The sequence below is a fragment of the Aythya marila genome (assembly GCF_965140915.1).
Source record: "Aythya marila genome assembly, chromosome: 7".
Classification (NCBI taxonomy): domain Eukaryota; kingdom Metazoa; phylum Chordata; class Aves; order Anseriformes; family Anatidae; genus Aythya; species Aythya marila.
Window position 1 is genome coordinate 15,218,566 of NC_139048.1, and position 25,088 is coordinate 15,243,653.

Below are 25,088 nucleotides of genomic sequence, written 5' to 3' on the forward strand. Positions count from 1 at the left end.
AGTGATTGGCTGATACTTGCATTTAAACTATATAAAAGATAATTCTTTAGTACACTGACTGATGCCACATGATGCAAAGTAATTTTCATTTGTTGCTAGATAAATGTGTACCTTCAGTGTGTTTCATTCTTCATGATTTTCGTAATTTTTCAGACTCTTCCAGAAGTGTCCAAGATATATATTGACTTAAATAACTTCACTATTGCAATGGTGTTATAGTGTGGTTTCTTAATACAGAGTGAAGCAAGTATATATCTAAAATTTCAACAAACTATGCTATTAGTATACCAAAACACGATTATATTAGTATACCAAAACATGATTATATTAGTAAGAGTAAACACTTTCAGCAGAGTATTTCTTGTTAAATTGTCCAATATAACAATTGTTAATTGTTAATTAATGGTTAATTAATTGTCAAAAAAAAATGTGGTGAAGAGTTGCAAAAATATTAGGAGACAGTATAAGATTACCTCTGTGACAAGTGACTCTATCACTGACTTTGAGTCCTGGCATACTCAGCAGGGCTCGGAGAGTACTTGTGTATGGGACAAATGACTGAACAAATTTAACTGAGTTCAAACTGAGGGACACACACTAGCTGAGGAAATACTTGAAGAGTACTGTGGTACTCTGTGATAGAAGGCTGTGATGATGATTTGCTATCTAGTTCATGCTATTTGTTCATTTTGATATTCTTGTTTATATATGTTATAAGCTGCTCTGGTTATGTCTGAAATTAATACACATCTGGTGAAACTGCTACAATCACTCTTTGGAAGTTTAAAGCTGTTACAAAGAAAAATAATGACTACTACAGCATATATTACTTGGGAGGTAAACCAAACTGTGCCTTGTTCCCTAATTTAATAATTGCATGTACTCATGAATGTTAGCTGCTTGTACATGGACAAATTCATATACACAAACGGTGCTGGAAAGCAGCTCTCTGCATGCAAATGTAATTGAAGAGAAAAAAAAAAAAAAAAAAAAAAAAGAAAAGTACTAGCATTAATGTCCCAGTATCCAAGAAGAAATTTCACCTCAAGAAAATTATATTTTCTTCCAAGTGTGATGGTTTTGCCCTACTGGGCAGCTAAACTCTACCACAACCTAAAATTGAAATTTCAATTTTGAATTTTTTTTTTCAAAAAAATTAAAATTAAAAAAAAATCAAATTCAATAAGATTAAAAACCAAACAAATAAATAAAACAGTTTGTCATTATTTTCAGTGTTAGTATTTCCTGGATTGTATTTTAGTAGCTTTTTTGAATATTGCATTTTTCTGTGCTAGGATGTGTGTGTGTTCCTGTGTGCACAGTTCACAGTTAATGGTGTTGCCCATGGAAATTGGCATACAGATAATACTTTGTTTGCACTTGTGTGATAAGTTATGTATATATATATATTTTTTTTTCCAGAAATGTAGTGCCACAAACAGATGTGGCTTAGTGTATTACAGTGGAAATCTAATGTTTTGTTTAATTCAGACAGTGTGAAGACACTGTTTTCTGTAACAGTCTCCTGCTTTCCATCCATTTCACCTGCAGACATAGCTCTCTTATTATTTCTTCATTGTGAGATCCAGTACTTTAGAATGGGAAATTAATATGGTTAATTTTACAAAGATATTAATGTTTTTCTTGATTTTTTTTATGAAGAATTTTGTTAGTAGACACTAGCAGGTCCAAAAGAAATACGCAGATCTTTACTTTTCTGTTAATATAGCTGTCAAACTACTTTTGAATTTGTATAGGTAGTAGAGTATTTGCTTCTAAGCATGAAGGTCACTGGGTCAGAAGGGGTGCATCAACTGGGGATGGTATTTGAATATAGGAGCTGCTAAGTCAATATTTTGGATGTAATCTTAGGGCTTTCATTCCTTTGAGTGGTTCTTCTGAAGTTGTCTGTATGCCATTTAGAGACCTTTATGGTAATTTGATATTTTGTATTTAATATCCTGGTAAAATACATGCATAAAGTTCATGTTATCTGAAGGAACAGATATTACTAAAGCCTGCAAGATATAATATTCTGTATACTTTTTCAGTTTTTTTTTTTTGTTTGTTTGTTTGTTTGTTTTTGTTTTTTTTTTTTTTTTAATTAGGATATGTCTGCTTATACAAAAAGGCTAATTTCTCTTGCAAAGTGTATGCAGATGAGGAAGGAGCAGTCTGATGTCAATGTAAATTCATGAACTGTATCTACATAAAAAGTTCATCATCTTATTTTCCTGCTCTAGAGAGGAAACAGCTAGAAATGACAGGTCATATTGAAATGAAGTCTGAGTTTCACACATGCCTAACAGTGTTAAATCATTTTGCTTTCTCCATAGGATTTTAAGACAGTGCTGTCTTTCCCCCAGTACCCAGGGGAGTTTCTGCACCCTGTGGTATATGCATGTACTGCAGTTATGTTGTTGTGCCTGTTTGCTTCCATTATCACCTACATTGTCCATCACAGGTAAGAATCCAGTTTTAAAGGACTTATGTTAGAGTGATCGGAGTTACATTGAGATACTGCAATTTTTCTAACCCTTACTGAGAAGATAAATGTTGTGAATTGCTGCTGGATGGCAACATTGTCAACATGATTTAGACCAGAGAAGACACCCCCCCATCCCTACCTCCCCCCACCCCCCCCCAAAAAAAAAAAAAAAAGTTATATTAACCTTTACCAAACTTTATCTTTCCTGAGATGTATTTCTAAATGGTCTGTGTATAGTTCTTAAGACTTCTAACTTGACAATTTAATATAAAACCACAGGCACTATCAAAGTTTTGTCTGGCAAATTCTGTTGAAATAGCAAAACAGCAGCACCTAGGACAGCTACACGGGTATTGGTTTGGTTGAAAGATTTGGCTACTGTCATTGGGTAAAAGAAACTTTCTTCAACTTTTAAGTCTTCTTGGTTTTAGAAAACTTGTGTTTTCTTTTATATAAAAGATTTATATAAATGTCATTTTAACTGCATACTTCTGTTAAAGACCATTAGCAATTTAAAAGAGTATTGTACTGTAGAAGCTGCTAAATATTAATTAAGTGAACTTAATGCAATGACTTCTGATCTTCAGCTTCCATTTAATTCTTTAGAGATGTCTTGTTAAACCTGCATATCTGAAGTTATGCAATAAGCCTTTTGCTTTTCTCACTCTTCTTTAGATGTTTGATTTGATGGAGGAACTTTAAATTAGTAGACCCTTTTTACGTCCCCTATTTTTGACTTCAGTGCTGTATAAATTAGACTGTGTTCTATAAGCATATTGCTGTGTAGGTATTCAGGAATCAGTGAATTTAATGATATCATGTTAAGCATTTTTCCAAAGTATAATTTGCATAGTCGGTATGCTTTTTTTCATTTTTAAATGTTTTTTTTTTCAACAGTACAATCCGAATAAGCAGAAAAGGATGGCACATGCTTCTCAACTTTTGTTTCCATACTGCTCTTACCTTTGCTGTTTTTGCTGGTGGAATCAATCGCATTAAATACCCAATTATATGTCAAGCTGTAAGTATGTGCCTTAATATACTTAATATAATAAGTAATTCTTATTAGATAATTAAAACTTGAAATTGTATCTTTTAACATAATATTGTTAGTTCTTTTTCTTTTCATACTTTGTCTGTGGATTTTAAGTTCTTTAGAATAAGTCTTTTCTAACCTTAATGATAAGTCATTATTATGCCATTTATCTGAGGATGGTGCTGGCATCCCTAAGTGTCTGCTTGGGTAGACTAATATTTATAGCATGATTATGTCTTTTAATTACAGCTCACAGTAAGGAGACGAAGCACAGTACACTTAAGATTTATGGACTATTTCATATCTTTCATAGTTCCATTCTTTCCAGGGGTATAGCATAAAGAGATGCACAGAGCAGGTATGGCTTGTGCTACTGTAAGCATAGGGGCCATTTGGTTTGTTAAACTAAAACAAGTTATTTCTTGGCTCGCAACAATGTCCACACTTTGAATTAAAAAAAAAAAAAAAAAAAAAAAACTTTGTAAAATTTCTATTATTAGAAAAAATCATAGCACTACTCATCTAAGCACTCCTGCTAATTCTCAGCAAGCATACTGAAAACAGTAGCACATAATTAATTGACTTTCTGTATTTGTGTGTAAAAAATCATCTTACAATTTTTACCTGAACACTTTCTGAGATATACAGTTCAAACTGAATAGTTACAAGGAATAATAAACAGCAAGCTACATATCTTACTCAGAATAATTCCTGTCTAAGAAAAACAAGAAAATAACATAACTAGGAAACTTTTCAGTATAAATTGTTGTGTTATATATTTATGAAATTATAAAGCAATGAATGGTTGTTTCACTATTATTGCTTGATGCAAATATAGACAATACACCTATACTTGTTGCAGTGTAATCTTCAGGCTTTTGTGAAATCATAAATATGATTTATTTTAAAAGTCGATAGAATATTTTGAATCTTCATAATAAGTGAATGAAGAATTTTAAGGCTATTTGTGAAATAATATTTTGTACTTGTGTTATCCTGTCATTTTAAAATTTTAGAAGGTTTTAGATAAATTTGCTTCAGAATGCTGGTCTGAGTTATTACTACAATACTTACTGCATAAGAAGGTAACCTATTTATATGGGGAAGTTAGAGGAAAATGAGATACAAAAGACTAAAGGAAGGAAGTATATTGACTCCAACTTCTGTGCACTATGAAACATAAAATTAATTTTTAAAAATAGATTATATGTTCCCGTGAGTTCCCGTGATAGGCAGCATACAACTTTCAGTTTAAGAGTTATTACTCTAGTTTTCAGTGAGATGCTCTGGAAAGTTTTTGTGTATACTTGTGCATGACCATCTGTAAACAGCACCAGTAGATCTGTAAGCACTTATAATGTTCTGTTTATAAAGTCTACATATGTACATTACATCATTTTTCATTTAACTGACACAGCTGTCCATGAAATTATTCTGAGATACTTATCTCACAATATCTAGTGAATTGCATTGTAATTAATCTGGGAGTTCTATCAAATTGAAATATCATTTACCATTGTCTTTATCCGCAGTTTGCAAGTGAGGGTAGAAGATGAGTTTGTAGGGCAGCCATGGCCATGTAATTACACGATCACAAATGACCATCTGTTGTTAGAATCATTGTCTGGTTATTTACTTTGCAGATTGCATGGTAACAATGCAGTGTTAGCAGTAATAATGAAAAATTGATTAAGATAAATGAGTTATTAATAATGTGTTGAGTAATACATAAACTACAGGAGTATCTTCATAAAATGCATTATCAGTGACAACTGTATAGTGCTATGGTACAGGGGCAGCCCTGAGATGCTGAGAAACGTGCATACTTAGGGAAACTGAATGGATCCACATATGCTTTCTAATCAGTTTCATTAAGTTATTTATTGATGTGACATCATGCCACTTAGACATTGTCAGAAGATAAGGTACAGCAAAGATACAGGACACACAAGACACACACCATTCTCTGGTTCCTGGTAGAAATTGATGGAATACGGTAGGGCTGACTGATGCAACAGTCCAAGTAATCTAAGACAAGACTCCTGTAGCTGGCAACACAGGCTGAACAAATGTTTACTACCAGAACATTGTACCCCACCATGGACCTTTTCTTGCCTAATGACATTGACTGTCTTCAAACTTCTGTGAGTACCAGTGCCTGTTTCATCCTGTGGTAACCCTGAGAGGATTACCCTGTGGTTTATCCTTCAGGGTGCCAAAGCTAAGAGAGATCAGATTTCCTAATGGTTTCCTGAGAAACTCACATATTTGAATGCTTCCCATAGTTTGCCTAAGCAGGGGTGGGATGCAAAGTGCTCCTTTTCTTCTGCCCATTGAATATAGAATTTTTTTGAATCACTCAGACCAATGAAAGGTACATCTGTGCAGCTGCTATGAGGTCATGTGTCAGGTCTGAGTTTGTGGAAAAAAGCTGGTATTAGAGTTTAAGAATATATTTATAAAAATATTATTGTTTCAAGCAGCACTAAAATGTTAGTTATATCATGCATGTGACCTCATCAGTGTTGCTCTAGTACAGGTATCTTTCCACCTGTTTAAATTCAAAACACAGCTTCTCCTTGCAGTAATGTAATTTGCACTTTAGGTTTCCTGAGTGCATAAGGGAATCTTCCAAGTGCAAGCATTTTCTGACATAACAGCTGACATGTGGTGCCAAAGCCACTGAACCTCTACCTTTCTAATTGTAATTATTGCTAAAATTTTCACAAAAATTTCACTGCAACATTTTTACCCAAGTGAAGTAGTAGACTGGGTTATTTTTTTTCTTCATAATTAACCAAAAAGGATGGTTTTAAAATTACTTCATTTGGATCACCTTCTCCCTCTATATGATGTGGCCCAGGCTAATTTTAAGTGGCAGGAATTAATACTATAGAAATGGACCAATTTTCTCTGATAGATAGCTGGAAGAATCTTCATATCTCCTTGAAGGCAAAGTAATTGAATTAAAAAATGTATTTTCAGAGATAGTAAGATATTTATCTTTATCTGGAATCTAAAAATCTAAAAACTTACTTTTAAATCTGCATACCAATTTCAGAGAGGATTTTGTATAGACAGTCTCACTCACATATTTGCTATGCAGTCTTTACTTGTGATTTATAAAGAAAACTGATGTTAGAATGCTGGTCTGGAAGAGCTAATTGCTTCACAGATTTCCTGTGTGAATTAGGTTATATCTACAGACTGAGATTACCCACAAATCTGACTCTGAGTGTCACTGAATGCTGGCTGTTCACGTAGAATCCAGAGCTTTGAGTTTATGCCAAAATCATTCATTTGCAAGGCAAAGATTGTGTTAGGAACAGCATAATGAGATGATTCAGAGACACTACACTAGACAGAAAGGTGCTTGAGCCAACTGGTGGAGAATGCAGCCAATCCCTTCTATCTCCCTTGCTTAGGCCCTCAGATTACTATCCTTCAAAGGGCAGGGAAGAAGGCTTATTCCTTTCCTGTAAGGAATGAGATGGAGGCAGACACAACTGTAGCTGGATCACTCTCCACAGTGTGGGAGGCATTGGTTCTGTACCCTCAGTCTGAAAGAGTGAGGGCACCCCCTATTTTCCTGTAAAGCATCATAGCCCTGAGGCTATGGCCATGAGGGGATGAAATGGTTAGTCCCACTACACATGTTGAAGCATGAAGAATAAGTAGGGTTAGGGGCACAAGACTCAGGAGACAGAAAGGTTATTTTAAGGGACAGAATTTTTGATTTTTTTTAATCCTAGTAGACTAGGTAGCATGATCACTTCGTGGCCTACTGATTTAAGAAGTTAAGAGCCACAACTTCGATGGGAGCTCTGGATACATGGATAAAAAAAATATTATAGAAAGAGGAGAAAAGAGTATTTCTGAGTATGCCATTTAGGGCATCTCAAGAGATATAGAAGTATACTCTATATACAGGATTTTGAGAGGTCTTTAATGCTGCACTGCTTAGCTCTCCCAAAAGAGGAACAGAGCTAATCATATGTTCTAGCAAGAGTATCAGTGGCTAGAAACTTTGCTTGCAGCGACCAGTGACACTGAAAGAGTTTTCATGTTGTGGAGTTAGATGTGCATGATGAAGATTGTACTTCCTGGTCCCTTCCTGGTGAGACCCATCTCATTTTTGGGTCTCAACTTCTTGCTATCAATTTTCTAACCATGAAGTGAGAACGGGTTTGTTCTAAGGCTAAATGCTTTAAGATCACGACATATTTCCACTGGTGTTAGAAACCACAAGGAATTTTTGAAATCCTTCCATTTCACTGAAAAGATTTTATTTTCTTTCTGTGAAGGATTAATTGTTTAATCAGAATGTTAGTGAATATCCATGCCTTCCCTTAAATAGAACTGGCTGAGACAGCCTTGTTTATCTGAAATATTAAAAATAAAATAAAATAAAATAAAATAAAAAATAAGGGGAAAAAATTATGTGTAGGTTAGAGCTGCGTAAGGCAGTGTTTTTGTTTGTTTTTGTTTTGTGCCAGGATGTTTTGCATAAATTTGTATTCTGGTCATTCCCATGGCAATTGCATCGTGTGGAACTTCTAACCTCTGGGGTGCTGAAATTTGCTGAAGGAGCACATAAAGACAGCATCTTCTTACTGCAGAAAACTGCAAACTTTTATTCAGTAGGCTGGTGCTTATCCCCAGTTCTAGGAATACAGTCCAGGGAAATGAGAAAATTTTCCCCATAATAACTGCTGTTATTAAGCAGATTTAGGTGCAATGCTGGCTTCAATGCATATGTCTTGATAGTTCTTTCTGTATCATTTGGCTTGTGAGTGGAAAGCCTTCTTACAAATAAGCATCATACCTTTAACATATTCAGTCATAACCCCTGTTCTGTAAGCAAAACATAGCCCTTCCCACACAATTTTAGTGAAACTTACATTGCAGTGAAGGTAAGCCCCGCTTATAGCAAAGGTAGGATCATAGAATCATGAGATGGAATGGACCCACACGTCCAGCTCCTGGTTCCATGCAGCACCACCCAAAAAATGAAACCATGTCTAAGAAGCATTGTCTAAACGCTTCTCAAACTCCTCCAGGTTCAGTGCTGTGACCACTTCCCTGGGGAACCTGTGCCAGTGCCTGACCAACCTCTCAGCGAAGAACCTTTCCCTAACACCCAGCCTGTACCAGCTCCATATTGTTCCCTCAGGTCCTGTCGCTGTCCCCAGACAGCAGAGCTCAGCGCTTGCCCCTCCACTCCCCTCGTGAGGAAGCTGCAGCCATCGTGAGGCCTCCCCTAGGCCTCCTCTGCTCTGGGCTGAACAAAACAAGTGCCCTCAGCCGCTCCTCATATGTCTCACCCTCTAGACCATTCACCATATTTGTTGCCCTCTTTGGATGCAAACAGTTTTATGTCCTTATATTGTGGCACCCAAAACCAAACACAGTGCTCAAGGTGATGCCACACCAGAGCAGAGCAGGACAATCACTTTCCTCAGCTGGCTAGCAATGCTGTGCCTGATCCACCTGATCCATAATATGGCTGGCCCATTTAGCTGCCAGGGCACACTCCTGACTCTCATTCAATTTTCATTGACCAGAACCTCCACTTCCCTTTTACAGTTTTAAGTTTATCGTTAGATAGTTTTAAGTGAACATTTTGATATTTCATTTGTATCAATTTGTTGGCCTCCTAAGCTTTACAGAGAGAGGCACAAATCCAGTAACAAGTTATACACGGATAAACTCATACCCTGGATCTTTAGTGCAATAAACCTAAGTTTTATGTTTGCTAATGGATCTAAGTGAGAATTTACTGAACAGAAATAACTTTGTCCTGTTCCTTTTCTGTTAACCTTGTTTTGGATGTCATGAACTGTTACCTCGTATTCATAGCATAGGGCTCAGATGTCTACCTAGCTTAAGACAGCTAGAAAGAGGTGGTCCCACTGAGGGGGGCAAGAGAGCATAAAGCCACAACCTGTAAGTGCAACAGTGCGGGAAATACATCTCCATGTCATGAATGCTGTCAGTGTGGAAATAGGGGGAAAGAAGAGTCAGAGGGCTGAGCCCACCACTTTGAAACCGAATTACTGAATTTTCAAGATGATGTGAGACAAGCATTCCTTTTCTAATGATTATTAGTTAATGAGTAAGAACAAAAATTCTAGTCCAGAAAAAATTATTTCCACAAGGAGAAAAGAGTACCCTTTCCTTTGGATTTTAGTATAAAAGCTTGGTGCACACTTCCAAATTCCACGTTTTGTTAAGTGTCCTATATGTTTTATCTCCATATTGTCACTATTGTCCTTCATATTCATCAGTCATCAGGAGGTCCTGTAACATCAGGATATATCCTCTTTTGCCTTAAGCAAAAAATGCAAGTGGAGAACTTTATTTTGAAAGAAAAAGAGACATACTGCTGAAAAGATATTACAGAAGCTGAACACATTTCTATTTTTTTGTGTTTGCTTGAGTTGTCTATCAGAAGCAACTAAGTTGCTGAATATTTCATAGTGTGGAGAAAGGTAGTGTGACTAAGGTGTGGCATAGCAATATTGTCCATTCAGTTCAGTTGTCTCCTGCAAAGTTCAATAAAATTATTTGATTATGCTATTTTAGGAATTTAATTCTCTCAAGAGGCTCACGTTTTCTGAATATATGGCTATATACACTGAATTTCACATGTTGGTGTCTGCTCACACAGAATTCATCCTTGCTGTTCATCTTATCAAGCCTTTGGCATACTTGTATGGAATAATTACAGAATTTATAATAACAGTGCTGTGCTGAAATGAGGAAGAGGTGATGAACCAATTATCTTTTTTTTTTTTTTCTAGTTTCTTTCTTCTGGTTTCTGCCACCTTCTTTTCACTTTCTCCTCCCCCTTTTCTCCTTCCTGTCTTACTCCTTTGCTCCCCTCAGTTCATAGGGAATATATATTCACTGTGTCCCTACAGAAATGCTGCAAGCTGCACATGAACTAAGTCCAGACAGCACTAGCCACTGAACTGGCAATGTCTGCCAGCTGATGGTACAAAGTTGTCTCGTTCTCTTATTTCCGCTTCTTTTACCTCAAGCGACAACAGCTATGAAGGCTTTATGCTCTCTTGTCTAATGTGGCAGACAAGTCCCAGAGAAAATTACAAAGGGTATTCTGTTGATGATATTTGCTGCAGTGTTCAAGTTTTGTGATATGTTACTAAATATAAACAAAAGTCATGGATTTCTTTTTTCCTTTATCCGTCAGTTATTCTAAGTTGAGCAAAAATGAACACTGGTTCAAATAAATCATTATAATAGATTTGTGTTAGCTTTATTTAGCCAATTCTCTGTATTCCTTAACATTTATGTGGTCTCCAATTATACCAATATTTTACTTGTCACTGCAAAATGTCAGGTTATTGCTTCAAAGGTAACCTCATTTTATATAATCAGATGGAGACTTAGCTGATGTAATAAAGCACTGTAGATTGGATAAAATTCCAATTACTGTTTCCATAGTAATGAATAACAATTACTAACATAACAAAGATGGTAGTATTTTAAAGGTGTCTGTATTTTATTTTACTTTCAATGATAAACACACCAGTTTCTTGGAGACATCGTGATAATAACACTATTGAGAGTTTGCATTTCCTTTTGAGGGATGACACCAAGATCTCTGATTTAGTTTTAAAAATTGTCTGGCCAAGTTTATAAGTTCCTCAAAATATGCCTGCAAGTAATCTGCTTTTTAGGCAACTATCACTGATCCCAGACAAATAATTAGTCAATACAAGAAGTCAACCTTGGCTGTGACACACATAGCTGAGACAGAACTACAACAAGATATCACAATGTATATTGATGAAAAAATTAAAGAAAATATTATAATAGCAAGCAAAAATGCTGTCATTATTTTTTAAATTGCATTGTCACAATAAGCTAACAAAGTTTGCAAAACAAACCACATTTTGCATCACTTTAAATCCAGGTATAAAAAATTGTAATTAATCATGTTCTTTATAAATGTCTTTACAGTCTTGATTTCATAACATACCATTTGGTTTTACAGATATCTATCTATGATAGATTAATTAACAGTTTCTGCCTGCTTTTTTTTAAAGTGTTTTCCTTCTCTGGTTAGAAATACTTATTAACTTGCTTAACTATCTGCTCTTGTTTTAGGTTGGCATAGTACTGCATTATTCTACTCTATCTACTATGCTATGGATTGGAGTAACTGCAAGGAATATTTATAAGCAAGTCACAAAGAAACCTCAGTCATGCCAAAACAGTGACCAACCTTCTTATCCAAAGCAACCACTACTCAGGTATAGAATATTACATATAATATTTTTCTAAGTAGTCCTTAAGCATGTAAATTTTTAACACTTTTATTTCTGTATACTCTATTTTTATAGACTATAAATATAATCCATAAAGAACTGAGTCGTTTAGAGTACATAAAAATCTGAATATTTATCGTGTGCTAGTAGTTAACTATACCCAGGAGATATGCAGAACTGGTATTGGCTATGTTTAGATACCTCTGTCTCAACAGGAACAATTCAAGTGTTCTTGTTTAGTTTCCTATGGATAGGGGAAAAAATAATAATAAAAGGCTTGCGTCTGGGTTAAGGCATTATTTAATCATCAAAACTACTCTATAACAATGTTCTCTTTACCCTTATCCTTTGTTATAAATCTTGCCCACACTTGTATTGATTGCCTAGTAACCTGATAGCAACCTTCCTCATTCCACACCAGAGATCTAATGCTATTACTGGAGAGACTGGAAGTCTGGACTCCTTGTCAGCCTTCTAGATAGAACACACTAAGATGTCTCTGACAGTGTAGCAATTGTAACGCAGCATCTTGAATGTAAGACTAACTGCTCCCATCATGCAGCAAGAATGTTAACTGGGTGCCTAGCTTCAAGCCAAAATTGTACAGGGGGGGCGCGGCGGAACACTAAGATTTTCTACCACAGGTGTGAGAAGAGGGATTTGCCTTTTTTGACTTCAGCTATCAAAAAGTCAGGTGTTGTGTTGGTAAAAGTTATATATAGTGTCCCTGTATAGATTTTAGAGGGAGACTAAGAGGAACTTCCAGAGAGCAATTCCTTGCAACTGTCTTGTATGTTTGTGCGAAGACAGGATGAGTTATCATACAGAAGTATCTCTCTTTCCCCTTAGGTCACGGAAAAAACAGACAATTTAGTCTAAAGACATCATTTTTATATACTGACAAACAAGAAGTATTCATTCTACTCTTTATGGCTTTGCTGAAAAATCCAGATTAGTGTATTCTTTTAAACACAGTCTAGCTATTTTATTTTGAACACAAAATTTTTATTAAGCAGTCCTTATAATGGCTGTGTGAAGTTGTCACAACTTGTTAAAAGGCTATGGGAATATGAATGAGCTTTTCTGTTCAGACTCTACTGAGTGAAATCTGTATTAATACGATTAGTTCCCTGATTTTTAAATATATTCTTTCAGGGAGAAGAAATTACATAAAGTTCACATTTTTTTTTTATAGTCAAGAGAAGAGCTATATTGAATATTAGATATGTTAGGTACAAGCTAAAGGAAATACTTTCACAGAGAGTGCCCGACTTTGCTAATCCATGATTTACTATGCCATTCTTCACAGATGAGAACTTCACTCTTCCAGCCCATGGTAAAATGAATAATTGCCAATTTTCAAATGCTGCCATGTGGCTATTAAGGTAGAAAATTGTTTCAGGTTACATATATACAACATAGTGTATGTTCTTCAAATTCAAATCTTGTTCAAGCTGGAAAACAACAGGCATTCAAGTTCCAGAAAATATTATTCTAATTAGAATCCTTATATCAGTCATGTTGAGGTTCTCAGCCAGTGAAAATAAATAATAGATATTTTTAGTTTAGTAACAGAAGTGATAAACCTACTTTTAGCTGTAGAAGAACATGAATATAATTGTTTAATAACTAAGTAAAATGATTCCAGAGTTATTTTCACACTCTGGGCACCATATGTCCTAGAGACACAGCCACTGGAATGTATAATATGATTTTTTAATGGTTAGTACTAGCTTCAAAGTAGTGAGGATCAATTTTATTTCATGTAGAAAATGGGCATTGTATATGGAAAATTATAAATTGCTTTAAGCAAGAAAATGCCAAACTAAATAATTAGTAATTATTGTTCTTTTAGACCTATAATGATTATTTTTTATGGCCATTTCAACTTTACTGGTTTTAATAAAATTTAAATCAGAATTATTCTGTATCATAATATTTCCATAAAATCCATTTAAGATACTTACATTTCAGTGTAGTCATTTATAGGAAATATTTTAACCAGACTGTTCTTGTATCTATAAGCTGATGCCAGCTTTCTACCTATTGTGTCTTGGGTACATAAGAGATAACATCACAGTTTGTCTGGGTATGGGGTGTGTGTGGTAATTTCTGTCTCCATCATCACCAGTAAATAGCTAAGCAATATCAAGTTTATTCAAATGAAGAATGAGTTAGGCTCTTTTGCGTATCAGGACCTGCTAGAAAGAATATAATGCAGTCTGCAAGTAACTTTAAAGGAAGAGGTGGTTTGTCAGTAATCTGTGTCTACAGAACTAGTTTGGCTTGTATTCAGTTTTTGTTGAACATTTAAAAAAAAGTGTTCAGCAGGTTTTGCTGAACACATATGAATGTGTTTGGCAAGAACTGCGCACTTTGCTGTTCTCCTTCAGTCCCTTCTGGTAATGAATATATATGATAGACGGGGTTTCCAGTTCATGTATGATTATTTTTTTTTATTCTTTGTGTATGCACTTGCTATATGAAACATAAGGATATTTTTTTGTGAGTCAGTAAATTGAAACTACTGCCAAAAATCAACACATAAATCTATGATATGGAATTTACCAAGAAATCGTAAAAATGCTCACACCACATTTTTTTCAAGGAGCTTGATCCACTCTAAAATGTAGCTGAAATACTGAAAATAAATACCAAAATATCTAAAGCGGATATTTGTACCTTTTAGTAGAAAACAATTTGCTTGTAGCAATTGATTCTGTTTCCCTGCCATGTTATTATTATATTATATATATTGTTATATATATGTTATATATTATATTAATTTACTGAAGTATGATAAATGATGTAGACTTGATCTTTTCCAGCTAGTTTTTCTTGAAAAGAAAATATGTATCCTGTTATGTAAAATACTGGTTCCCTATTATTTTTCTCTGTTTTGAGATCCAGTAATTAAACTGGAAGTCCTTTTACAGCATAGTTTTACTGAAACTTGTTATCCATGACAATATAATTTTGAATATTGCCTCTTTTTATACATTAATCATATAATATATGATATATCATATATGTTACACATCATACATTATATATCATGTCATGTATAATATATAAAAATATATATTATATATTAATTATAGAGATAAAACTGTCAGGACATACCACTTTGACTGAAAACAACTGTAACAATTCTGACATTTTTCACTAAATGTGTCTGGACGCTAATGAGATGGATCAAATTAATGCATCATTGAATTTTGTGTATTTAAATACTGAACCCTGGCACTTCAGCAGATAATGAAATCACTTCTTGTAAAATATACTCTTCAGTATTCTTAATAGAAATAAGTAATTCTGTCTGTTCATCCTCTGTGGACGTTTGTGAAACCTGGCGTTGTTTCGGCTTCTGACTAATCTGAAGTCATATTTTGCTAGCAAAGGGGCATGCAAGATTCAGCTTTTTGTATACCTGTGGTGTACAAAACTACTTGTCAACCCAAGCTGAGGTACAGGTAGCATTATTTTTTATACCTGATATTCATTCATTTTTCATGTGATAACTTAAGTGCATACAGCTTAGAATTACAGACCAGGTAGAAAATGTTTCTTTAAGGTATTCTATTAAAATCATTCCTTTCCAGAAAGAGAACAAAATTAGACTACTATCATTGTAAATACTGAGCACAATTGCACTATAAACATTTAAGAAGCTGCAGATGGGCCAGATATTGGTGTTAAGGAGACAGATAATTAAGTTACCTTTAATTTCATATTTGTGTATAAATATATCTCCTAATTTCCTCCATCTTCTTTTATTCAGTGAACATCCTGCAAGGTTACTAATAGAGCAAACCTCAGATTATAGAGAATCCTATATCTGTCATGAAAAGAAAACCATCCAATATACATAAATAAGTCTACTGAATCGTAAAATGGATAACAAGTTATGTTACTGTCTCTGCTGAACTTCATCTTGTTTATTGTGTAATGTATCTTGATACACTTTTTGAAAGGTTTTTACTATCGCTGTTGGGCTTAGGGGGAAAATATCTTTTTCAGGGCCTTAGAAAAATTGTATATATACCATTAGTAACAATTTATGAATGGATTGTGTGTTCTTCCTTTTGTATTCAGATTTGCTAGTCCTAGTACTATGGCTCTTAAAAAATAACATAAAGAATTTTTAGGATATCATAACTCAAGCAATTTACATCAGTTTTCACAAGCACACTCAGAGCACCTACAGTCAGTATCACTGGCTTCAATTTGATTTTCTTCATTGATTTTAACTATATTTTTTTAAGTTAAGAATAATTTTTTAGAATAATAATTAAAAAAGCTGTTTGCGTATTTCATATCTTTTGAAATGTCTTAATGGTATTATAGAAACTGTCTTTTAACTTGCACAAACAGTAGACCTAGTCTACAATGTCACCTAGAAGGTAACAACTGAAATGGTCAGCTGAACTCATATCTGCTAACGGATGCATATGTACATACATGTGTATGTTTCTGGTGTTCTTTATGAGCTTGTGTATGTACAATTACTGAGTGATGTCTTGGAAGAAGCAACAGGGGTCTTCCTTGTGGGTTATGTGTAGCAATGACAAACAGCGTACGACCTGATCACATGCATGTGCAAGCGTGATAATGCTCTATTTACATCCTCCTCCTCTCTCCTACAAATGTAGCAACAGCTCTTCAGAGTCATTCCCTGGTTCGTTATCTCAGCTACCCAAGCATTTATCAGTAGTATCCAGCTAAACAGTAGCTAAGTATATTTGTCTGTGACATTGACTTCTGTTAAATTCTTTCACAGCAAAAAGTGGAAAACATTCTGAACTTTCACATCCAGAAAAAATTATCTCCTTTGATTTCTGTTAACAAATCCAGTGATGAGCCTCTTGTCTCTGGCAGTGGGAAGGTTTTACAGACTTTTGCATGGCACCACAATGGTTATGGCATCTGCTGAGTGTTTTTCTTATAACAACCCTGCTTGTCTTAGGATGAACACTTAGGTGCTTGGTCTGGATTCTGACAAGGTAGAAACCAACTCATGGGCCTACTAAATGGATCTACTAGAGCTTGGCTGGAAGTGGTGTGACTTTCATCACAATTTGATGATATGGCAATTTTTACTGAATAAGTTACCAATAGAGTAGGCTTTTTCCTGAACTTGAGTTGCATACTACAATACTAATTACGTCACTGAAAATTGGTGTGTGGTGTTTTGGCACTGTAACAGAGGTACTAACAGTACTCCAGTAATGAAGACCAAAGACATATTCACTCTTTTAAGAGTGATTATATCCTTTACCAAATAAAACCCCTATGATAAAAATAAGTGATGATTTCTAATATTCCCAAGGTTACAAGTGTCTTCAACAGGTAATACTCTCTGAGGGTCTAGGAAATTTCCCTTATCAGTTATAACCAGTTGGCTATAATTTATTGCAGCATAATCACATCAGTGTAACAGGGAATCAAAATTTGACCATGATAACAAATTCTCTGTTGAATGTCAAGTTTTCCAAATATATCATGTCATCTTCTTGGCCATGTTCTTTTCTAGATCTTGAGTGTGAATCATAAGTGACTAAATTTACATTCTGACAGACACAGACATTACTTGTACCCTTGACACCAATAGCTCTGAAATGCAGTTAAGTTCTAGTGCATTTTTCATTAGCACTGGCTCTCGTGAATTCATGTCTTCTGGTGTCAAATAATGATTGAGGATGAGAGAGAGGGGTCAGATGAAAAGCATCCACTACAATCTATTGTGTTCTTCTATATGTTGTGCCCTTAAATATTAGTTCCTCTACTCTTCATCCATGGATGTTGATTCTTCCTTCCTGCAGTGAACATACCAAGCCTCCTCCATAAAGTTTAAACTTAAGCTTGATTATCCCAATGATTATGAGCCTTTTTCTTAACAACTCTCTGTAGTTTGTAAATGCTGAAACAAATGGAAGATGACAGAGGACAGAATTCTCAGAGCCCGAGATCTCTGTACTATTTGCTGTTAAAATAGCCACAGTTCTGTCATTGAAGGGTATGTGAAAGTGATGCCCCTCACTCACACACACACACCGTGAATAGAGTTTTCACTGTTTGGGTGAATCATTGTACAGCAAGCTAGCAGTCACTAAAATATCTGCTGTGCCATGCTCATGGAAATTGGCTGTACTTTAAATACCTTATTGAATTCCTTGCTTAGAGGAAAGAATATTTTGTGGGCTGAGTCAGTCATTAGGAAGTGTAACATCTCTGATGTTATCATCAGTGCCTTTTATTTTAATTATTGGAAGTTAATACTAGAAAGTTGATTTTTTTTCCAATGTATATTTTTAGGTCACTCTCAAATTGTGCTGTAATTAGTTTGATTCATTCCTGAACAATGGAAGTTTTTTCTATCCTCATGAGTTTGGAAGGCTGCTTATAGCCTCAACACCACAAGCTCTTAAAAATAACAAATCTGTGGTCCTTTCTTTCTTGTTTCAGTATTTATCATATTTTGCAGGACAGAGAAAGGTCATACTGCTGAAATACTTTTTTTTTATTTTTTTTTTCACTTGATGAAAATGGCCACTTGCCGAGGTGATCAGCTCCGGGGCAGAAGCGTTCTGCAGCAGAGCAGGGGAAAGGACAGACAGGGCTAATTTTTCCAGCACTGAGCCCACTTGAGGGAGCCGCCAGGACCCAGCAGCCCTCGCGAGGGAGGTGAACGAGGCGAGAACGAGGTGGAGGTGGAGGCAGCAGCTCGGCAGAACGGCCTCCTCGGCCGTTCAAAAGCTGCCCCTAGGGAGTGTGAGTGACCAGGATGGGCAAACAGGGCATGGCACGTCAGAAGGGAGTGGTGCGGCAGTTAGCGCAGGCAGGGCAGAGCATTCCCCCCTGCCCATACGAACACCTCCTCTAATGGAGGTCTACCACTATCTCAGCTGCAGTGGTGTACACCAGGCACAGCACACTCTCCAGGAAGTCTGTACACACCCAGACCAACTGCCTGCTCTAAACTGCAGCAGTTCAGGTCTCCAGATGCAGGGAGTGCCTGAGCCTGTTACTACCACCTGCGGGGGACAAAGAGACTGTGTGCGTGATGTGCAAGCAGGTGGATGACCTGGTCCACCTCGTGGCAGAACTCAAGGAGGAGGTCGAGAGGTTGAGGGATGTCAGGGAGTGTGAGCGGGAGATAGACTTGTGGAACAACTCCCTGCACGGCCTGAAGGGTAGGTATGGGGGTGAGACCCCCCAAATGGGGGTGGACCCCCTGCGCTGTTGCTGTTGGGCAGAGGCAGGGGACCTAGGAGTTGAGGAGGAATGGAAACAGGTCCCTGCTTGACATCACAGGTGATGCCCCCCCCACAGGCCCCACCTTCCCAGGTGACCTTACGCAACAGGTTTGAGGCCCTGGAGCTTGAGAGACTGGTAGCTGAGGATGAGGTAGTAAGTCTACCCAGGAGGATGCCTAGGGCAAGGAAGTCGACTCCACGCCTCAGGACTGCTTCCACCAGGACAGAAGGAAGGGTGATTGTTGTGGGTGACTCCCTTCTCAGGGGAACAGAGGGCCCTATTTGTCGGCCTGACCCTACCCGTAGGGAAGTCTGCTGCCTCCCTGGGGCCAGGGTCAGGGACATTGCCAGAAAGCTTCCCAACCTGGTTCGCCCCTCTGACTATTATCCTCTTTTAATAGTCCAGGCTGGCAGTGATGACACTGAAGAGAGAAGCCTGAAGACCATCAAACGAGACTTTAGGGGACTGGGACAGTTAGTGGATGGAGCGGTAGTAGAGGTGGTGTTTTCTTCCATCCCTACGGTGGCAGGGAGGGGTACAGAGAGGACACGGAGAGCCCACCTGATAAACACGTGGCTCAGAGGCTGGTGCCAACATAGAAATTTTGGTTTTTTTGACCATGGGGCACTTTACTCGGCACCCAGCCTGATGGCCGCAGACGGGTCCCTATCTCTAAGGGGAAAATGGATCTTGGGCCAGGAGCTAGTGGGGCTTATTGAGAGGGCTTTAAACTAGAGAGGGCTTTAAACTAGGTGAGAAGGGGGACAGGGCTGAAACAAGGCTTGTTAGAGCTGTGCCAGGGGTAACAATGGCAAGGCTGGGAGAGAAGGCAATGGCCCAGCTGAAGTGCATCTACACTAATGCACGCAGCATGGGTAACAAACAGGAGGAGCTGGAAGCCATCGTGCGGCAGGCAGGCTATGACTTGGTTGCCATCATGGAAGCGTGGTGGGACCACTCATGACTGGAATGCTGCAATGTCTGTCTATAGGCTCTTCAGAAGGGACAGGCAGCATGGAAGGGGTGGTGGTGTGGCTCTCTGTATCAGAGAGAGTTTTGATGTCGTGGAACTTGAGGCTGGGAATGATAAGGTTGAGTTCCTATGGGTTAGGATCAGCGGGAAGGCCAACAAGGCAAGCATCCTGGTGGGGGTCTGTTATAGACCACTGAACCAGGATGAGGAGACTGATGAGGAGTTCTACAGGCAGCTGACAAAAGTTGTGAAATCGTCAGCACTTGTTCTCATGGGGGACTTCAACTTCCCAGGTATATCCTGGAGGCACAACATAGCCCAGAGAAAGCAGTCTAGGAAGTTTCTGGAGAGCGTGGAAGATAGCTTCCTGACGCAGCTGGTTAGTGAGCATACCAGGGGAGGTGCCCTGCTAGACCTTCTCTTCACACACAGAGAAGGACTGGTGGAAGATGTGGTGGTTGGAAACTGTCTTGGGCAGAATGAGTCTGCCCAAGTGGTAGAGTTCTCCATTCTCGGAGAAGCCAGAATGGGGACCAGTAAAACCACTGTATTGGACTTCCAGAGGGCCGACTTTGAACTGTTCAGGACAGAAGAAGACCGGCCTGGCTGAACAGAGAATTGTGGCTTGAGCTTAGGAGGATAAAGAGGGTTTACAATCTTTGGAAAAGAGGGCGGGCCACTCGGCATGATTATAAGGATGTTGTGAGGCAGCGCAGGGACAAAATTAGAAAGGCCGAAGCTCATCTGGAGCTCAATCTGTCAACTGCCATCAAAGACAACAAAAAGTGTTTTTACAAATACATTAACGCAAAACGGAAGACTACGGAGAATCTCCAGCTTTTACTGGATGCAGGGGGGAACTTAGTTACAAAAGATGAGGAAAAGGCAGAGGTGCTTAATGCCTTCTTTGCCTCAGTCTTTAGCGGCAAAACCAGTTGCTTTCTGGATACCCAGTACACTGAGCTGGTGGAAGGGGATGGGGAGCAGAATGTGGCTGTCACTATCCATGAGGAAATGATTGGTGGCCTGCTATGGCACTTGGATATATGCAAGTCGATGGGGACAGATGGGATCCACCCAAGGATACTGAGAGAACTGGCGGAGGAGCTGGCCAAGCTGCTTTCCATCATTTATCAACAGTCCTGGCTACTGGGGGAGGTCCCAGTTGACTGGCGGCTAGCAAACATGATGCCCATCTACAAGAAGGGCTGGAGGGCAAACCCAGGAAACTATAGGCCTGTCAGTTTGACCTCAGTGCCAGGGAAACTCATGGAGCAGATTATTTTGAGTGTCATCACGCAGCACTTACAGGGCAACCAGGTGATCAGGCCCAGTCAGCATGGGTTTATGAAAGGCGGGTCCTGCTTGACGAACCTGATTTCCTTCTATGACAAAGTGATGCGCTTGGTGGATGAGGGAAAGGCTGTGGATGTGGTCTACCTTGACTTCAGCAAGGCTTTTGACACCGTCTCCCACAGCATTCTCCTCAAGAAACTGTCTACTCGTGGCTTGGACTGGCGTACGCTTTGTTGGGTTAAAAACTGGCTAGATAGCTGGGCCCAAAGAGTCGTGGTGAATGGAGCCAAATCCCGTTGGAGGCCAGTCACTAGTGGCGTCCCCCAGGGCTCGGTACTGGGGCCGGTCCTCTTTAATATCTTTATTGATGATCTGGATGAGGGGATCGAGTGCACCCTCAGTAAGTTCACAGATGACACCAAGTTAGGTGCGTGCATCGATCTGCTCGAGGGTAGGAATGCTCTGCAGGAGGATCTGGATAGGCTGAACCAATGGGCTGAGGTCAACTGCATGAAGTTCAACAAGGCCAAGTGCCGGGTCCTGCACCTGGGGCACAATAACGCCAAGCAGAGCTACAGGCTGGGAGAGGAGTGGTTGGAAAGGTGCCAGGCAGAGAAAGGCCTGCTGGCTGAATATGAGCCAGCAGTGTTCTCAGGTGGCCAAGAAGGCCAACGGCATCCTGGCTTGCATAAGAAGCAGTGTGGCCAGCAGGTCTAGGGAAGTGATTGTTCCCCTGTACTCAGCTCTGGTGAGGCCGCACCTTGAGTACCATGTCCAGTTTTGGGCCCCTCGCTACAAGAAGGACATCGAGGTACTCAAAAGAGTCCAGAGAAGGGCAACGAAGCTAGTGAAGGGTCTGGAGAACAAGTCCTACGAGGAGCAGCTGAGGGAGCTGGGTTTGTTCATCCTGGAGAAAAGGAGGCTAAGGGGTGACCTTATCGTTCTTTATAAGTACATTGAAGGAGGCTGTAGAGAGATGGGGGTTGGTCTATTCTGCCACGTGCCTAGTGACAGGATGAGGGGGAACAGGCTAAAGTTGTGCCAGGGGTGTTTTAGGTTGGATATTAGGGAGAACTTTACTGAGAGTGTTGTGAGGCATTGGAATGGGCTGCCCAGGATAGTGGTGGAGTCACCATCCCTGGAGGTCTTTAAAAGACGTTTAGATGTTGAACTTAGCGATATGGTTTAGTGGAGGACTTGTTGGTGTTAGGTCAGAGGTTGGACTCGATGATCTTGAGGTCTCTTCCAACCTAGACAATTCTGTGATTTTGTGAAATCGAATGTAAGAGAAGCCATATTTTCCTTCAAGCTATTGGTTTAATTTTATTCATCAAAATATTCCTTATATTCAAAGTCAAAATAATTTAGTGTATTAGTATATTGGATATTGAAATAATCTAAGGAGCCATTTCAGTTTTGATTAGGTTTAATTATAAAGCTAATCTTTTGAACAATGTTATTTTTCTGAAGACAATTTTAGTGACTGACATTAAAATATGATACAGCTAGTGATAGAATGGTACAACCAAAAATGCTGTTCTGTAAAACTGTAGTGTGAGGAGAAAAAAAAGAAAAACAATGCTGGTACCCTAGCCAGAATGAACAGAAAGATTCTGCCACCTGAGGAATAAAACCTAGAAAGAGCAAAAAAGCAAAACCTAAGAATACAAAACAGACTTTGGAAGTCTGTTCGTCATGAACGAGGTGGAGAGTATTCTAGAACCTAAAGGTGCTTTGAAGCTGGTTTGATACATTAGGGACATGTTGGTATTACATGTTCACTCTTGAAAGGCTGATACATAGTCAAATGGAGTCATGGATTATAGCCAGAGCCATTTTATTGCTAGGCAGCAATGAAAATGAAATATCTGTATTGGAAAAGAGTATAAAATTGTGACAAAGGAAACATTTTCCTGAATTCTTCATGTTCAATTTCAGCTTGAAGCTAAATGCATTTCCGTCGAATGGAGAAAAATTACCTTAGGTCAGAGAAAATATTTAATTCAGCTTTGAACTAATTGTTTCATGCTAGCCCACTTTCATTAGAAGCAAAGTACTAAAATATGAAGCAGTTTCACAGTAGCAATATATTGTTAGTGGTACCCTAAGAAAGATGTTGCGCTTTGCATAGGACATGTAAATACTTGTTTAGACAGCATTGAATTGCCAGTAGAGGAGGCATTTTCCTGCCTGAGTCAAATGAGAAGTGATTAGAACTTTTCTTCACCTTCAAGTTGACTGAACACATCTTAAGTGAATGATGCTTGGAAAAGAGTTTCCTCATTGATTGATAACCTTATTTCAAGAGTTTGTTACAGTCCAAGTAGAAAAAGGATTTTGTTACTGCCATAAGTAAGATGCAGGTGGCATACACATGATGTTGATGCATTCCAGAGTATAAATTTAATAAAACCAAATCTTTATGAGATGTTGATGTAGAGGGCAAAATTTTTCCTCTTTGTTTAAAGAACAGTGTCTGAATTATTCCCCATAGATAAAAAGGAATAGTGTTTATTGCAAATGAAAAATATATTAACTTATTACTTATTGAACTTGCAAGTCATATATCAAGATCAAGACCCCTTGACCTGGAAGTGTCCCTGGTTCTAGTTATTCACAAATGTATCCCGCCGCCCCCCAAAAAAGGCATCTTAACAACATAATCGATGGTGTTTTAATGGTGTTTTAATGACCTGGCCATTTAATGAGGGAATGATGACTTAAAAATTAACAATATGAGTTATGGCATTTGTAAACTTACGAAGAAATGAGCTTCAGAAAGAATCGTAATGATATATGTGATATTTTCAGGTTTGAAATGCTGTAATTACAAAATACTGATCTTCAGAACTGTATTAGGTTGAATTTTCAGCTGCTTTTATCATGAGTTCACATCTAGGTGTTCTCTGTAAATCCAGAATTCTTGTCACACTACTCCTTGTCTCAACACTTTCTAGAATTCAAGCTAGTCATATACATAATTGTACAGGACAAGTTAGAGGGTAGGGTAAGCTTGATAAAATGTTCCATGCTTTGATATGCTGCTCCAGGCAAAATGTAAAACCGTGATTGGAAATTTTGCAAATTCTAAAAATCCTTGAAGATAATATATTCAAACTCCAACGGGGGCTTTGTAGAAAACTTTATCAGATTTGGAAGAGCTAAATATTTTCTTATATAATTCTCTAATGTCCTGTAGATTAAACTTGATTATGCAAAAAATCTGTAAAGAGAAATGCATAAGATAATTTCAACTCTGTCTATTGCCGTGGTATGGACAAAGAACTAAGTATTTCCATCTAGATAAAATAATATTCACAACAGTTACAGAAAACACTTTCTAGCTTTTAATTGTGGATTATTTAAGTTACTGAAAAATTTAAAAGTGAATCATTTTTTTCATTTAAATAAAGTTGGACTCCTGTAAGACACAAGTCCTTCTTATGAAAATTACATTAGAAAGATGCAACTAAAAGTTTGGCACAGTTCACCTTTGCTTTAAGTAACTATACATACACATCCAGCTTAACTGTAATGAGAACAGTGATGTTGCAAGAAAAAAATAAGATGTGAAGAATTGTGATGTTCTACAGACTTATGAACTGCAATGTCACAGAAACCTAGAACACTGCAGGCAACCAACTAGTATATTTTAGAATTGTTCAATATTCTATAGTAACTGCAGTACAGTACGAGCACTATGCATTTAAATATTAGTGTGGCATAGATCTTTTATGTTATTGA

General features: G+C 37.8%; 1 protein-coding gene across 5 annotated transcripts in view; it reads left to right on the plus strand.

Annotated features, from left to right (window-relative positions):
- ADGRA1 (adhesion G protein-coupled receptor A1) overlaps nt 1–25,088 on the plus strand; it is a 278,100-nt gene that overhangs the window by 228,186 nt on the left and 24,826 nt on the right. For all 5 annotated transcript variants that reach the window (XM_082765151.1, XM_082765152.1, XM_082765153.1 and 2 more), the window contains 3 exons: nt 2,337–2,464; nt 3,386–3,509; nt 11,658–11,803. In XM_082765151.1, coding sequence (XP_082621277.1) covers nt 2,337–2,464; nt 3,386–3,509; nt 11,658–11,803 — 398 coding nt within the window. The remainder of the gene's footprint in view (nt 1–2,336; nt 2,465–3,385; nt 3,510–11,657; nt 11,804–25,088) is intronic.